The sequence below is a fragment of the Stomoxys calcitrans genome, chromosome 2 (genome assembly GCF_963082655.1).
Source record: "Stomoxys calcitrans chromosome 2, idStoCalc2.1, whole genome shotgun sequence".
In the NCBI taxonomy this organism is placed as follows: Eukaryota; Metazoa; Arthropoda; class Insecta; order Diptera; family Muscidae; genus Stomoxys; species Stomoxys calcitrans.
The window spans coordinates 182,681,866-182,699,038 of NC_081553.1; the positions used below are offsets into that span (position 1 = coordinate 182,681,866).

At 40.7% G+C, this 17,173-nt stretch overlaps 1 protein-coding gene across 9 annotated transcripts in view; it reads left to right on the forward strand.

The window, feature by feature from the left end:
• The window catches only part of LOC106094168 (chloride channel protein 2), a 140,316-nt gene that overhangs the window by 107,134 nt on the left and 16,009 nt on the right, over positions 1–17,173 (forward strand). For 6 of the 9 annotated variants that reach the window (XM_059362348.1, XM_059362346.1, XM_059362352.1 and 3 more), the window contains 6 exons: positions 2,664–2,829; positions 6,577–6,705; positions 14,846–14,979; positions 15,108–15,264; positions 15,354–15,564; positions 15,624–15,725. In XM_059362348.1, the coding sequence (XP_059218331.1) occupies positions 2,664–2,829; positions 6,577–6,705; positions 14,846–14,979; positions 15,108–15,264; positions 15,354–15,564; positions 15,624–15,725 (899 nt within the window). Of the gene's footprint in view, positions 1–2,641; positions 2,830–6,576; positions 6,706–14,845; positions 14,980–15,107; positions 15,265–15,353; positions 15,565–15,623; positions 15,726–17,173 lie in introns of all 9 variants that reach the window. The other 3 variants (XM_059362350.1, XM_059362351.1, XM_059362349.1) reach the window with 1 other exon arrangement.

Genomic DNA, 17,173 nt, shown 5'->3' on the forward strand with positions numbered 1-17,173 from the left:
CACATTTTGCCTAGAGTTCACATATACTTCGACAGCCTGAAAGGAGGCGCTTTTAGCAAAGTGAGAACTGGTTAGGTTAGGTTTTAGTGGCAGTCTAACTTAGACATTATCGTCCATTGTGATACCACAGGAACTGGAGAAGGAAAATTCCTTCCAGTTCCTACCGTTGAACCATTCATCCATAACATCCCCTAAATTAGACAAGTTCTCCAAGAAATGAGAACCTTAAGTGGAATTCTTACTGATGACTGCAAGTGCGGGACATACACACAGCAGATGTCCTAGAGCCTCTAGTCTCCCTCGACGTCGTCACAGCTTCTACAAAAGTTGTTACTTGCAACCTTCTGTGTATCAGCGTGTTTTCCGAACAGGCAGTGACCTGTCATAAACGTGTCTGTTCTAGCAAGCACCAGCAAAGCGGTAGACCTAGATTTGGCCACATATTTTGGAATAAAGCATCTGCAGAAGAATTACACTTTATTTCTTTGTTAGGTGTCTGGTGGTAGGGATGTGCCAGGTAACGAGAACGCTGATTAACTTGCGACAGAAGGAGCGAACCCTTCCTTGCTCTCTGCAAGGGACCCTTATGCACCTCTATTGAAAATTTATAATGGTTTTAAAGTACAAAATTTACAAATGTTGCCCATGAACATTCCAGTAAGGCAAACTTCTCACATGTCACTAGGTGCTGTCCGAATCACGTTTAAGCTCTCTATGATAAGAGGTCTCCTTTTTATAACCAAGTCCGAACGGCGTGCCGCAGAGCGACAACTTTTTTGGGAGAAATTTTTGCATCGCAAAGTACCTCACAAATGTCACCAGCACTAGCAGGGGATAGGTTAGTTTAGGTTGAAAAAAGGGTGCGGATATTAATCCGCCCCATGCCACTATGGACATACACCTAAGCCACTATTCGGTTTGTTGTGCTCTCTAAATTTTCGAAAAAGAATATCTAAGTTAGGAATTCCGTGCTACTTACAAAATCCTTAATTGTTTCCCATGCCACGCCACAAAGTTGGTTCATGCCTGGTTTTGTGACCCCACCGGAATCTTTGAGCTGCGAAAGCCGGGAAATGACATAAGAAATGCTCCAACGTCTCATCATCTTTCCCACATGTTATCACTTGCCGCACCAATTTTGCATAAGTGAGCTCGTAGTCCTATGTGTCTCGGTTTGATACCAAAAACTATACTGATCACCTTCTTACATCCTTTCAGTAATAGCCTCGTCCTCCAACGATCCGGATCACCCCACAGGATTTTCGCCATCCTATCGACTGTTTCGCTGTTCCACTGCATTCGTCGCCCACGACCTTAACTCCGACTGCGCCGACCCGAAAGGCTTCGGGTTAACCAAGTTTATTGACGGCAGTCCCCTGGCCTTCACCGCCAAATCGTCTGCCCTTTCATTCCCCCTTACTCCGCTATTGCCCGGCACCCAAACCATGAGGATTGTGCCTTCCTCAGAGAAGGCTTTAATCTCCTTCTTACATTCCAAGATTGTTCGTGCTCTTACCGTCCTGGTTGTTATTTCCCTTATGCCCATTATACTGTCCGTAAAGTTGTTCACACTTGACTTCCTCGCGTTAGCACCACACCACCTCACGCTAACCGTGATCACCCGGATATCCGCCTGCTGGACCGTATTATGGTCAGGCAGTCTAAAACAGATCTCAGTCCCTGGGTTCTCGATGTAGACCACCAGGCCCACTCTGTCCTCTAGCTTTGACCCATCCGTGCCCTTCTGCGTAGCTGTTTCAGATCCTTACCCCTAAGAAGTATTTTAACATCGTCTGCATAGCAGACGGGTTCCAATCCCTCCGCAGTCAGCATTCGCAATAGGATATTTATGATGGTCACCCAAAGTAGTGGCGATAAAATGCCCCCCTGTGGCGTGCCTTCTGCCACTTTCTCCCTTCTATTTATGTCATGGAATCCGCAATTTATCCACCTGTTCCTTAGCATATGGTATATCCAGTCTCTAGTTACCGGGTCCACCCTGTACTGGTCTAAGGATTGGATCAATGTGTCGGTCCGCACATTGTCAAACGCCCCTCGATTTCAATGCAAACAGCCAATTCTTCAACATTGTGCACAACATCGTGCAGGGCAGTCTCCACCGTCCTTCCCTTGACATAGACATGCTGTTTGTATTTGAGCAGTTCGCTGGATGTCCTGCTCTTTACCATAGTTTCCACAATACGTTTCATGGTCTTGAGTTGAAAGAAAGTAAGGCTGATAGGGCTGTAGGACTTTGGCGATGCCTTGTCGGGCTTGGGTATAAATACCACCCTTGCCTCCTGCCAGGTTTTCGGCGTGCGAGTCTTAGGCACGCTGTGTAAATACAGCCCAGAATGGCCGCCAGATAGTCCGCCTCCTTCTGTAGTAATGCCGGAAATATTCCATCAAATGTGGTGAAGGTCTACTATTTTCCATTTGGATTCATTCTGATTTAATTGAAATGAGAGAAGCATTCTCGCTGTTCTGCAATGAAATGGTTTAGGAAAATTTATTTTGTAAAGACACTCAGCGTTTTTCAAATCACTGTGTTTGTTTGTTTTTTTTTTTAATTTCTGTAAGCATGTAGAGTTAAAAATTAAGTCTAAAATCCTATCACAACAAATTGATTATAAAGCAGCAGTGCTGGGAAATATTATTTGCAGGAACTCCTAGGTAAACGTGAGTCACGTGCATTTAAAGTCTCATCATGGATATGGAAACACACATTTGCCCGTCTGGGCGAAGATTGGGTATTTTTAGCATTGCTGGGCATTATCATGGCCCTGCTGTCATATGTCATGGACAAGGGCATATCAATATGTACAAATGGTAAGTAGTGATACAATAGTGGATGTGAAAAAGGTCATAAACACAGTGGGATGAAATTAAAAAACAAAATAAAAGAAAAAATAGAAAATATCTAAAAACTAGCCCCATAAACTAATTTCAATACGTTTTAAAGAAATAACTCCTTTTAACATCTCTTAGCCTTCTTTGAGCATATAATGAGTATAAATTCAGGATTCAGTTTCCTAAAATCCTAAATTAAGAAAAAAATTATAAAAATTCGTCTTCTTGCATAATCCGGTCTTTTTTTTACAACTAAATTCCTTAGATTACTCCCCTTAAAAAATATGATACCGCTGTTTGCCGTCATAGTATAGTGCTTTTTTTTAGGTGACCGGTCATAACACCCACGTCCATTGGGCTTCGTGAACATTTTTTATGACAATTCACAACGCCCAACTTTTTTTTGGGCTTTTTGCCATATTTGTTTTTGGGCATTATGTCGGCCTGTATGCAGGTCACAACGCCCCAAAAAATTCCCCTCTAAATAACTCCCAATGAAATAACTCCCTAATGAACTTGGTCCTAAATAAAAATGAAATAAGTCCCAACTTAAAAAATGAAATAACACCCAAAAAAGTGAAATAACTCCAAAGGAAAATATTAAGCATATACCATGAATGGGGACTTTTTTTTCATTTAAGGGTCAAAACTGAAATAAGTCCCCAAAATTATGAAACTATTCCTAGCAATTTTGGACTTATTTTACTGCGCAAATATATGACAATTTTGTGGGGCTTATTACGCTTTTTCTTTGGGGGTTATTTTATTGGGATTTATTTTTTATCATTGGGATCATTTTTGGCTATGCGCAATAGCCCCCAATGAAATAACATCCAATAAAATAAGTCCTAACAAAAATGAAATAAGTCCCAACTTAAAAAATGAAATAAACCCAAAAAAGTGAAATAACTTCAAAGGCAAAATTTAAGTATATACCAAGATTGGCAACTTTTTTTTCATTTAAGGGTCAAAACTAAAATAAGACCCCAAAATTTTGAAACTATTCCCAACAATTTTGGACTTATTTCACTCCGCAATACGTCCCAAAATATATGACATTTTTGTAGGGCTTTTTTCACTTTTTCTTTGGGGGTTATTTTATTGGGATTTATTTCGTATAGCCATTTTTGGCTATGCGCAATAACCCCCAAATATATACTTTATGCGGTCTAAGACGAATATTTCGAGGTGTTACATACAGAAAGTCGAAATTTGTATACCCCCATCCTATGGTGGAGGGTATAAAAAAAGACCCAACTTAAAGAGTGAAATAAATCCCAAACAAGTAAAAGCGTGCTAAGTTCGGCCGGGCCGAATCTTATATACCCTCCACCATGGATCGCATTTGTCGAGTTCTTTTCCCGGCATCTCTTCTTAGGCTAAAAAGGATATAAGAAAAGAGTTGCTCTGCTATTAAAACGATATCAAGATATGGTCCGGTTCGGACCACAATTAAATTATATGTTGGAGACCTGTGTAAAATTTCAGCCAATTCGTATAAGAATTGCGCCCATTGGGGCTCACGAAGTAAAATAGAGAGAACGATTTATATGGGATCTGTATCGGGCTATAGACCGCTTCAGACCATAATAAACACATTTGTTGATGGTCATGAGAGGATCCGTCGTACAAAATTTCAGGCATATCGGTAATAATAATTGCGACTTCTAGGGGTCAAGAAGTCAAGATCCCAGATCGGTTTATATGACAGCTATATCAGGTTATGAACCGATTTGAACCTTATTTGACACAGTTGTTGAAAGTAAAAATAAAATACGTCATGCAAAATTTCAGCCAAATCGGATAGGAATTGCGCCCTCTAGAAGCTCAAGAAGTCAAATAACCAGATCTGTTTATATGACAGCTATATCAGGTTATGGACCGATTTCAACCATACTTGGCACAGTTGTTGGATATCATAACAAAACACGTCGTGCGAAATTCCATTTCAATCGGATAAGAATTGCGCCCTCTAGAGGCTCAAGAAGTCAAGACCCAAGATCGGTTTATATGGCAGCTATATCAGGTTATGAACCGATTTGAACCATACTTGGCACAGTTGTTGAATATAATAACAAAACTCGTCGTGCAAAATTTCATTTCAATCGGATAAGAATTGCGCACTCTAGAGGCTCAAGAAGTCAAGACCCAAGATCGGTTTATATGGCAGCTATATCAGGTTATGGACCGATTTGAACCATACTTGGCACAGTTGTTGGATATCATAACAAAACTCGTCGTGCGAAATTTCATTTCAATCGGATAAGAATTGCGCCCTCTAGAGGCTCAAGAAGTCAAGACCCAAGATCGGTTTATATGGCAGCTATATCAGGTTATAGACCGATTTGAACCATACTTGGCGCAGTTGTTGGATATCATAAAAAAACACGCCGTACAAAATTTCATTCGAATCGGATAAGAATTGCGCACTCTAGAGGCTCAAGAAGTCAAGACCCAAGATCGGTTTATATGGCAGCTATATCAGGTTATAGACCGATTTGAACCATACTTGGCGCAGTTGTTGGATATCATAAAAAAACACGCCGTACAAAATTTCATTCGAATCGGATAAGAATTGCGCACTCTAGAGGCTCAAGAAGTCAAGACCCAAGATCGGTTTATATGGCAGCTATATCAAAACATGGACCGATATGGCCCATTTACAATACCAACCGACCTACACTAATAAGAAGTATTTGTGCAAAATTTCAAGAGGCTAGCTTTACTCCTTCGGAAGTTAGCGTGCTTTCGACAGACAGACGGACGGACGGACGGACGGACGGACGGACAGACGGACGGACATAGCTAGATCGACATAAAATGTCACGACGATCAAGAATATATATACTTTATGGGGTCTCAGAAGAATATTTCGAGTAGTTACAAACAGAATGACGAAATTAGTATACCCCCCATCTTATGGTGGAGGGTATAAAAAAGTGAAATAACTTCAAAGGCTACAATTCTACATATACCAAGATTGAGGACTTTCTTTTCATTTAAGGGTCAAAACTGAAATAAGTTCCCAAAGTTATGAAACTATTTCCAAAAATTTTGGAATTATTTCATTGCGCAATAGGTCCCAAAATATGTGGAATTTTTGTGGGGCTTATTTCACTTTTTTTGGGGGGTTATTTAATTGGGATTTATTTCGTATAGCCAATTTTGGCTATGCGCAATAACCCTCAATGAAATAAATCCTAATGAACCTGGTCCTAAATAAAAATGAAATAAGTCCCAACTTAAAAAATGAAATAAACCCCAAAAAAGTGAAATAGTTCCAAAGACAAAAATTAAGCACATACCAAGATTGGGGGCTTTTTTCCATTTAAAGGTCAAAACTGAAATAAGTCCTCAGAATTAAGAAACTATTCCCCGCAAGTTTTGACTTATTTCACTTCGCAATACGTCCCAAAATATATGGAATTTTTTTGGGGCTTATTTCACTTTTTTTGGGGTTTATTTCATTAAAATTTATTTCTTATAGCCAGTTTTTTGTGCGTTATACCCATTGTATACCCCGCAAGTTTTGACTTATTTCACTGCGCAATACGTCCCAAAATATATGGAATTTTTTTGGGGCTTATTTCACTTTTTTTGGGTTTTATTTCATTAAAATTTATTTCTTTTAGCCAGTTTTTTGTGCGTTATACCCATTGTGCGTTATGATCTGTCACCCTTTCTTTATCTCAAATATCGAAATTCTATTTGATTTTATTATTACAGCTCGCGTTTGGTTATATCGGGACCTGACGTCACAACCCATTGCTCAATATTTTGCTTGGGTCTCACTACCCGTCTGTTTAATACTCTTCTCAGCGGGTTTTGTTCATCTCATAGCACCACAAAGTATAGGTAAGTACTAGAAATTCTAGTTGTCATAACCCATTCAATAATAACTACTAACTGCATCATGTTACTAATTCCCAAGCTACAAGCCCATTTAAAAGTAAAGTAATTTTCAAGTAGAATTGGAATACATTTGCATTTTTTTTCTTTTTGTTACGATTCGTATTTGCAATAAATTTATTCATTTTGTTTCCTTTTTTTGAATGAAAACTTGTAAATTTTTTTACTTACTTACTTTACTTTAATGGTTTGTTCACAAACTTAACTTTAAACCATTTACTAACAAAGTTCGAAGTAAACGAATTTAAATCTGTTCCCATACACAAACCTCTGTAACACAGAGTTGCCATAAATGAATAAATCATGGGCCCAAATCATGGTGAGGAATCAATCAAACAATCTCCTCTGCCATAGGAAAATAAATCAGGCAAAACAAGTAAAAAGGCATTAAGTTCGGCCGGGCCGAACTTTGGATAACCACCACCGGATATCGGGAGGCTCAAAACTCCCAACTCACTGTTTCAAATTTCAGCCAAATCGGTTAAAAAATAAAGTTTTTATGGGCTTCAAACCCTTTATCGGGATATCGGTCTATATGACAGCTATATCCAAATATAGTCCCATCTAAATCTTATTTAGGTGAGGTATCGGGAGGCTCAAAACAACTCACTGTTTCAAATTTCAGCGAAATCGGGTAATAAATAAAGCTCTTATGGGCTTCAGACCCTTTATCGGGAGATCGGTCTATAGGGCAGATATAGTCCGATCTGAACCATATTTGGGTCAGATATGGGGAGGCCTAAAATTACTCACTATTTCAAATTTCAGCGAAATCGGATAAAAAATTAGGCATTTATGGGCATTAGACCCTATGTCAGGAGATCGGTCTATATGCCAGCTATATCTATTTATAGTCCGATCTGCACCATATTTAGGTCAGATTTCGGGAAGCCTTAAACTACACACTGCTTTCAATTTCAGCAAAATCGGATAAAAAATTCTATTCGGATTAGACCCTTTATCGGCAGATCGGTCTATATAGCAGCTATACCCAAATATGGTCCGATTGGGCCCGTTCAAGAATTTAACCAGCGTGCATCAAAAAGACGTATCTGTACCAAATTTTAGCTCAACATCTCATTTTTTGAAGGCTGTAGACTGATTACAACAGACGGACGGACAGACGGATAGACGGAAGATCTAACCTCATGTCTCTGAGTGGTAGTTGCCTATCCACAAGATGATGATTAGGATGGCTAGCGCACTTTGTGGAATTGCTTTCTGCCAATTCAAACTGTCCAGCAGAGATGGTCCGTATGATGATTTTTTACGACATGCCTTTAGTCTTAGCCAACCTTGTCACGGAGACTTAATCAATGCCCATCACAAGGAGAGTTCCTTCCTCCCGTTTCTCCACAACCAAATCTTGGTTTTGTTCGTTTAAGACTTTCATCATGCGTTCCGTTGCGAATTTTCCGCCCTCACCCTTGATGAAGACCTTCGCCTTTGTGAGTTAGGGAATGTCCATCTTTCTTACAAGGGTGACCTTTGCATCCCAGGGAGTTTGGATACCTCCAACGAGTTTTTTGAAGGTATCAATACATAGACAACCAACGACTTTCTCAAGATTCGGAAGACTAGGATAGATAAAGATCCTAATATTGAGACGTCAGGCAGAGCAGTGAAAGGAAACTCAATGCAGCATAACGAACAGGGAGCCGAAGACATACAAATTAAGTGCGGGGCGGCCACTACGGCTGTGTGACTTAAAGTGGGAGAATGGGAGAATGGATTGAGGATAGATGCAGCTCAAGCCATCGCGGTATAATCGAAGCTTGGGCTACGAACGGCCCTGTAATACTGTGGAACAGCGAAACGGTCGATAGGACGGCGAAAATCCTATGGGGAGGTCCAGATCGTGAGAAGACGAGGCTTTTACTGAAAGGAAGTAAGAAAGAGGTCAGTACAGCTTTCGGTATCATAACAGGACACATATGACTGCGAGCTCACTTATGCAAAATCGGTGCGGCAAGTGATAGCATGTGTAGGGCATGTAGGGAAGATAATGAGAGATTGGAACATTTCCTATATCATTGCTCAGCTTAAGCGGCTAACAGATATCGGCACATGAACCCACTTAGGACCGTGGCATGGAAAACAATTAAGGATTTTGTAAGTAGTACGGAATTCCTAACCGAACATGGGGTGGATTAATATCTGCACCCTCTTTTCTACCTAACCTTTTTCAGAGAAGGCGTTCTTACATTCCAAAACTGTTCCATACCTTACCGTTCTGGTTTTTACAGCCCGTCCGTACTGTCCGTAGAGATGTTCACACTCGACGTTCTCGCGTTAACACCTATCACCTCACACATTCCATGGTCGCCCGGATTTCATCCTGCAAATTTGCACATTTGTCCATGAACATTCCATTACGGAATAGGGGAAAATTTCTCAACGAGTGCTGTCCGATCTGTCAATCAATGAATAGACCTCCTCTTTATAGCCGAGTCCAAAAGGTGTGCCGCAGTGTGACACCTTTTTGGGGAGAAGTTTTAACATGGCATAGTACCTCATAAATGTCGCCAACATTAGGTGGGGTGACCAAACCAGAATTTTTTTCTGTTATTCTCCTCAGGACTCGCACCCAGGCGCTTTGCCTGCAGGTTCGTATTACGGGCAGGCGGTCGGAAAGAGATCTGAGTTGCTTGGTCCTCAATTTAGACCCATAGGCCCACTCTGTTCTCTAGCATTGATCCATTCAGTATCATTAACTCAGATAGCCATCTACCAGAGTTCCGTCAATTCAAGAATGTGCCACGGGCAGCAACGCCACGCCATTTGACCTCAAGTATCGACTCAATTATCCGATCCGAAGCCTCTTATATTCCATCCAAGTTTCCTATCGTCATTTCGATTAAAGCGCGATGGTATGACCTGCTTCTATACTCTATTCATTCTCTCATCGCCTTAAACCCAGTTTACACTGCTCATTAAATCCGGATTTAAAGCTCTCGCCAGCTGATTTTATAAAGGGAAAACAGATGATCGAGCCATTAAATTCGGATTTGAAGAGGAGCATAAACGGGGTTTTAAGTCTCATTGACACAATGGCTGAGTCATACTAAATTTTTATGTTTATGGGCCGGATATCCACAATGGTATCCAATGCCCTAGTAAGCGTGGTTCTCATCACCCCGCCTTTGTTAAGACAACATGTTTTCTGAACATGTTGTAATGTCCCTATGTTGCACTTTTCCATCGGATTCCACCAAACTACTGACGCGTATGTAAGCACTGGTCCTGTAGAGCCAGTGAACTGCTCTCGCATTCAGGCACTATTTCGAGCCTAGGCCCCTCTATATAGTGCCCAACATCGATACGGCTTCTCGATACCTTCCCGAATGGGACACTTTCCGCTGAATTTTCTGTCCAAGATCACTCCCAAGTATTTAACCAGTCGAAATCGTTCTGTTGTGGAAACGGGGTGGGTCAACCTACTCCTTCAACGTGAACAGGCAGATTTCAGTTTTCTCTGGTTTAGCGTTCTTAGAGGTCTGAACGCTAGCCCAATCGTACCATCTCCATGTTCCTTTCGGTCTTATTACATAGGTGACATAGACAGGTGCTAACACCTCTTCAATCAGGGCAAATCCGTAGTTGGCTGTTTATGGTGGTCACCAATGAGAGTTGTGTAAAAGTGCCACCCTGTGGCGTGCCCTGTATCAACTTTTCCCTCATCTTTATGCTATGAGTCCCACATTTAATCCACCAGTTCCTTAGCATATGGCTTGTTCTGTTCCTAAGGACCAGGTCCTCTCGGTACTGCTCTAAGGATTGGATCAGTGTGTCGGTCCGCATATTGTGAAAAAACCCTTCGATGTCAATGCATTTCCCTAATGGGCATGTCTTGGCATCGAATGACTCTTGTTTTTTACGCACAACCTCGTGCGGTCTCTACCGACCTACCCTCGCCAAAATCATGCTGCTTGTATCTGAACAAATCGTTGGAAGTTCTACTTTTTATCATGGTATCCACATTCAATGGTTATGAGTAGAAAGGACGTAAGTCTTTTTTGTCTGTAGGACTTTGGTGTCGCAGAACTTACCTTGTCGGTCTTGAGCATACATACCGCCCTTGCCTCCTACCAAACTTGGTACTTGCGGAAAATGCATTTTCATCAGAAGCCTCATCATGTAGTACCTTGTCTCGGCTCTCACTCCCATATCGTCTACTAACCTTTCAGTTTAGGCATGGGTTTTTGGGATAAATTATTTTTTCTTGTTGGCGAGATTATTTACGATTTGTAAGGCTTAACAAACTTAGACCTCTTTCTACTTCAACCACCTTTGAACGTTTGGGAATGTTGAAACCTTGCAAATGCAAATTTGCCTATGAACATCCCATTGAGGACTGTTCACAAACTCCTCACATATCAATGAGTGCTGTCCGATTCAAGTTTATGGTCAATGATAAGGGGCCTCCTTTTCATAACCGAGTCCGTACGGCTTGCCGCAGTGCGACATCTCTTTTGGGGAGAAGTGTTTTCCTTGGCTGCCATACAATTTTTTCAAATGGCATAGTACCTCACAAATGTCGCCAGCATTAGGGGGGGGGGGGGGGAAACCACCGTTGAAATTTTTTTCTAATGTTTCCGCCAGGATTCGGACCCAGGCGTTCAGCGTCATAAACGCACAAGCTAACCTTTGCGCTACGGTGGCGTCCAATGTTGAAACTCTACTTATAATTTACATTTCAATAGAAATATCCGATTTCCACATCTGGAGTAGTGTTTTTGGGATGTCTTATTCCTCTGTAGTTGGCACATATAGTTCAGCTCTTCATTTTCTGACTGGGCATAGTATGCCAAGATTTCAGTAACCTGCTATGTATTCTGCTAGCCAGACTACACAAAAAAAGGGTGAAGCATACATCGTATCAGAGTTTCCTTCCGTCCGTAAATCAATTCACCAATGAACATTTAACCCGTTTTACGGAAACTGGCAACCCATCGGCTCCTGCTGCTTAATTATTGTTTATCCAGGTCTATTGGTATTTTGATTCTCTCCGCTAGCCAGACTACACGAAATAAGGTGAAGCATACATCGTACCAGAGTTTCCTTCCGTCCGTAAATCAATTCACCAATGAACATTTAACCCGTTTTACGGAAACTGGCAACCCATCGACTCCTGCTGCCTAATTATTGTTTATCCAAGTCTATTGGTATTTTGATCCTCTCCGCTAGCCAGACTACACTGATACATCGTATCAGAGTTTCCTTGCGTCCGTAAATCAATTCACCAATGAACATTTAACCCGTTTTACGGAAACTGGCAACCCATCGACTCCTGCTGCCTAATTATTGTTTATCCAGGTCTATTGATATTTTGATCCTCTCCGCTAGCCAGACTACACATAAAAAGGTGAAGCATACATCGTATCAGAGTTTCCTTCCGTCCGTAAATCAATTCACCAATGAACATTTAACCCGTTTTACGGAAACTGGCAACCCATCGGCTTCTGCTGCCTGATTATTGTTTATCCAGGTCTATTGGTATTTTGATCCTCTCCGCTAGCCAGACTACACAAAAAAAGGTGAAGCATACATCGTATCAGAGTTTCCTTCCGTCCGTAAATCAATTCACCAATGAACATTTAACCCATTTTACGGAAACTGGCAACCCATCGGCTCCTGCTGCCTAATTATTGTTTATCCAGGTCTATTGGTATTTTGATCCTACTCTGATAGTTGGTTATTGTTCTTTGAACCGCATACTTTCATGTGGAGGAAGCGATCCTTGACAAGTTTCCTCTAGAGATCAAGGACATTCTGGTGCATTTACCCGATCGCTGGGAAATTGACTTGGGCTAACAAAAATAAAAGACAGGGATTAGTTTGGAGGAATCCTCGTCAACTCTCTGTTACAAGTATACACCATAAGTATACCCCCATTCTATGGTGGTAGGTATAAACACCACCATAGGATGGGGGTATACTTATCTAATCATTCTGTTTGTAACACCTCGAAATATTGATCTAGGGCCCCATAAAGTAGATATATTCCTGACAGTGTCATCATTCTGAGTTGATCTAGCCATGTCCGTCCGTCCGTTCGTCTGTCGAAATCAAGATAACGGTCGAACGCGTAAAGCTAGCCACTTGAAATTTTGCACAGATGCTTAGTACTGCTGTAGGTCGTTGGGGATTGCAAATGCGTCATATCGGTTCAGATTTGGATATAGCTCCCACATACACCGATCTCCCGATTTGACTTCTTGAGCACCTGGAAGCTGTAAATTTTGTCCGATTTGGCTGAAAATTTGCATATAGTGTTCTGTTATGACTTTCAACAACTGTGCCAAGTCCGGTTTAAATCGGTCAAGAACCTGATTTAGCTCCCATATAAGCTGATCTCCCGATTTGACTTCTTGAGCCTCCATTTTCGTCCGATTTGCCTGAAATTTTGCTCATAACGTGCTGTTATGACTTCCAACAACTGTGCCAAGTACGGTCCAAATCGGTCTATAACCAGATATTGCTCCCTTATTTTAGCAGAATCCAGGGTGGTGGGTTCCCAAGATTCGGCCCGGTCGAACTTAGCATGCTTTAACTTTTTATACCCTCCACCATAGGATGGGGGGTATACTAATTTCGTCATTCTGTTTGTAACTACTCGAAATATTCGTTTGAGACCCTATAAAGTATATATATTCTTGATCGTCGCGACATTATAAGTCGATCTACCCATGTCCGTCCGTCCGTCTGTTTGTCGAAAGCACGCTAACTTCCGAAGGAGTAAAGCTAGCCGCTTGAAATTTTGCACAAATACTTCTTATTAGTGTAGGTCGGTTGGTATTGTAAATGGGCCATATCGGTCCATGTTTTGATATAGCTGCCATATAAACCGATCTTGGGTCTTGACTTGTTGAGCCTCTAGAGTACGCATTTCTTATCCGATTTGAATGAAATTTTGCACGACGTGTTTTGTCATGATATCCAACAACTGTGCCAAGTATGGTTCAAATCGGTTCATAACCTCATATAGCTGCCATATAAACCGATCTTGGGTCTTGACTTCTTGAGCCTCTAGAGGGCGCAATTTTTATCCGATTGAAATAAAATTTTGCACGACATGTTTTGTTATTATATCCAACAACTGTGCCAAGTATGGTTCGAATCGGTCCATAACCTGATATAGCTGCCATATAAACCGATCTTGGGTCTTGACTTCTTGAGCCTCTAGAGGGCGCAATTCTTATCCGATTTGAATGAATTTTTGCACGAAGTATTTTGTTATGATATCCAACAACTGTGCTGAGTATGGTTCAAATCGGTTCATAACCTGATATAGCTGTCATTTAAACAGATTTGGGGACTTAACTTCTTGTGCTTCTAGAGGGCACAATTCCTATCCGATTTAGCTGAAATTTTGCATGACGTATTTTATTTTTACTATCAACAACTGTGTCAAAAAAGGTTCAACTCGGTTCATAACCTGATATAGCTGCCATATAAACCGATCTGTGATCTTGACTTCTTGAGCCTCTAGAGGTCGCAATTATTATCCGATTTGCCTGAAATTTTGTACGACAGATCCTCTCATGACCCTCATGACATACGTGTTTATTATGGTCTGAATCGGTCTATAGCCCGATACAGCTCCCATATAAATTGATCTCTCTTTTTTACTTTTTGAGCCCCCAAAGGGTGCACAGGTCTCCAACATAGAATTTAATTGTGGTCCAAACCGGACCATATCTTGATATCGGTCTAATAGCAGAGCAAATCTTTTCTTATATCCTTTTTTGCCTAAGAAGAGATGCCGGGAAAAGAACTCGACAAATGCGATCCATGGTGGAGGGTATATAAGATTCGGCCCGGTCGAACTTTGCACGCTTTTACTTGTTAATCATCATCCCTATATAAGGGTGGGTCTATATAAAAATCATCAGTGATTATTAATTTTTACTAAAAAATTTCTCTTTGCATGAAATGTAAATAATTTTTTTTTTTAAATATTTTTACAAAAGTCATCGTCTAATAACTTTCAAGTGACTAACCCTTTTTATTATTAAAAATAATTTTTTTACGTATATAGAAGAGTTTTTAAAAGCCTACCCCTTAATTCATTATTAATTCTCAGGTTCCGGTATACCCGAAATGAAAACCATTCTACGTGGGGTGGCCCTCAAAGAGTATTTAACATTTAAGACATTAGTGGCCAAGATTGTTGGTTTAACGGCAACTTTGGGCAGTGGTATGCCATTAGGAAAGGAAGTAAGTATTAAAATTGTCAAAGTCCAAGACATTGGTGATAGTGGCCTAAAGACCTAACTTGAATTCAGCCTCATTTCTGATTTTGATTGATTTCGTTTTTCTTTGTTTTTGGTTTGCCTACCTTTTAGGGTCCATTCGTACATATAGCAAGTATTGTAGCACAATTATTAAGTAAGCTAGTAACATCATTCCAAGGTATCTATGAAAATGAGTCCCGCAATTCGGAAATGTTGGCCGCTGCCTGTGCAGTGGGTGTGGGAGCGTGTTTTGCAGCGCCTGTCGGCGGTAAGTATTTGCTGTATTGAACCGTCACCAAAACAAAGCCATGATGATTTATCTTCCCTATCCCCCGCCTTATACAACACAACTTGCAGGTGTATTATTTAGTATAGAAGTAACTACCACATATTTTGCTGTTCGCAACTATTGGCGAGGTTTCTTTGCTGCCGTTTGTGGTGCTACAGTCTTCCGTCTTTTGGCCGTTTGGTTTCAAAATGTCGATACCGTGCGTGCCGTGTTCTTAACAAATTTCACCACAGAATTTCCATTTGATCCTCAGGAATTGTTTGTGTTCGCCTTAATGGGGTAGGTTGAAAAATGTTTAAATAAAAAAAAAATCTATTTTATGAAATGTCTTTTTACAGAGTCGTTTGTGGACTGGGTGGAGCCGCCTATGTTTGGGTACATCGAAGATATGTTCTATTCATGCGTTCGAATAAGAAAATGAACAAGTTCTTGCAAAAAAAGTAAGCTAAACTTTAACTCATACTAATATTTAACATCGCACAGTGGGATAGAATCGAAAAAAAATAGTTAAAAACCTGCCGTTTGAAAACGGGTAAAGATATCTCGTTGAAATTTTAAATGGCTGAGGTGGTAACGGCAAAATTTTAAGGAAACTACAAAACCCTGTAAGGAAAGGCAAAGGTCGGGCGGTGCCAACTGAATAATACCCTACACCTACCCTATAAGTACAAAGTGGGAGCTATGTCTTATTTTGAACCAATTTAGATGGACCTCGCCGGATGTTTTCAAATGGATTATTAAACAATCCGTATCACATTTCGAGCAAATAAGTTCAAACTATAACAACTATGGTTGACAAATGACAACATTACCGCAAAGTACCCAAAATCTGACAAACATATATATGGGAGCTATATCTTATTCTGAACTGATTTCGACCAAACTTCTTAGATATTGTGGTAATTGTCGAGGAGGTATTGTCGAGAGTCAAGAAAAAATCATTCCTGCCAAATTTCGATACAATCGATTAACAAATGGCCACATAATTGCAATATTAGTCCAAATCTGACGAATATATATATGAGAGCTATATCTAAATCTTAACTGATTTCGACCAAACTTCTTAGATATTGTGGCAGTTGTCAAATAAATCGTTGTGTCAAATTTTGGCAAGATTGACCAATAAATGCGCTTGCAATCGCTCTAGGTGTGAAAATAGGGCGATATATGAGACCTATATCTAATTCTGAACCGATTTGTAATGTCGAGAGTCAAAAGAATCGGTTAACAAATGTCCAAATCGGACCAATTCCAATTTCAATAGGCATCGTCTCTAGGCCGAAAAAATGCCTGTACCAAAAATTAAGATCGGATCTCACCAACTCTTACGTTAAACACCTGCCTTTGGAGTCACATAGGTGGCCTTACAGGGCTTGGGTATAAACGCCTCTCTTGTCTCCAGAATGTAGCGGCCAGATGGGGCACCAGGTAGTCCGCCTCCCTTTGCAGTTACGCCGGAAATGTTCCATCTGGTCTGGACTACTTAAGTGGTTGGAATCTACTCCAGGATTACTTTTCTATAAAGCCAATAATCGAAATCTCGGAACAATGACGTTGATCGATCTGGCGTTACTACAGAAGGAGGGGCACCCCATCTGGCCGCTTTTTTCACTGTGTGCCTTGGACGTGCATATAATCCGAAAGCCTGGCAGGAGGCAAAGGCGGTGTTTATACCCAAGCCCAGCAAGGCAAGCTATGCGACAATAGGCATAAAAACCTATAAGCCTTACGTCTTTTTATACCCACAACCGAAGGATAGGGGGATATTCATTTTGTCATTCCGTTTGCAACACATCGAAATATCCATTTCCGACCCTATAAAGTATATATATTCTTGATCAGCGTAAAAATCTAAGACGATCTAGCCATGTCCGTCCGTCTGTCTGTT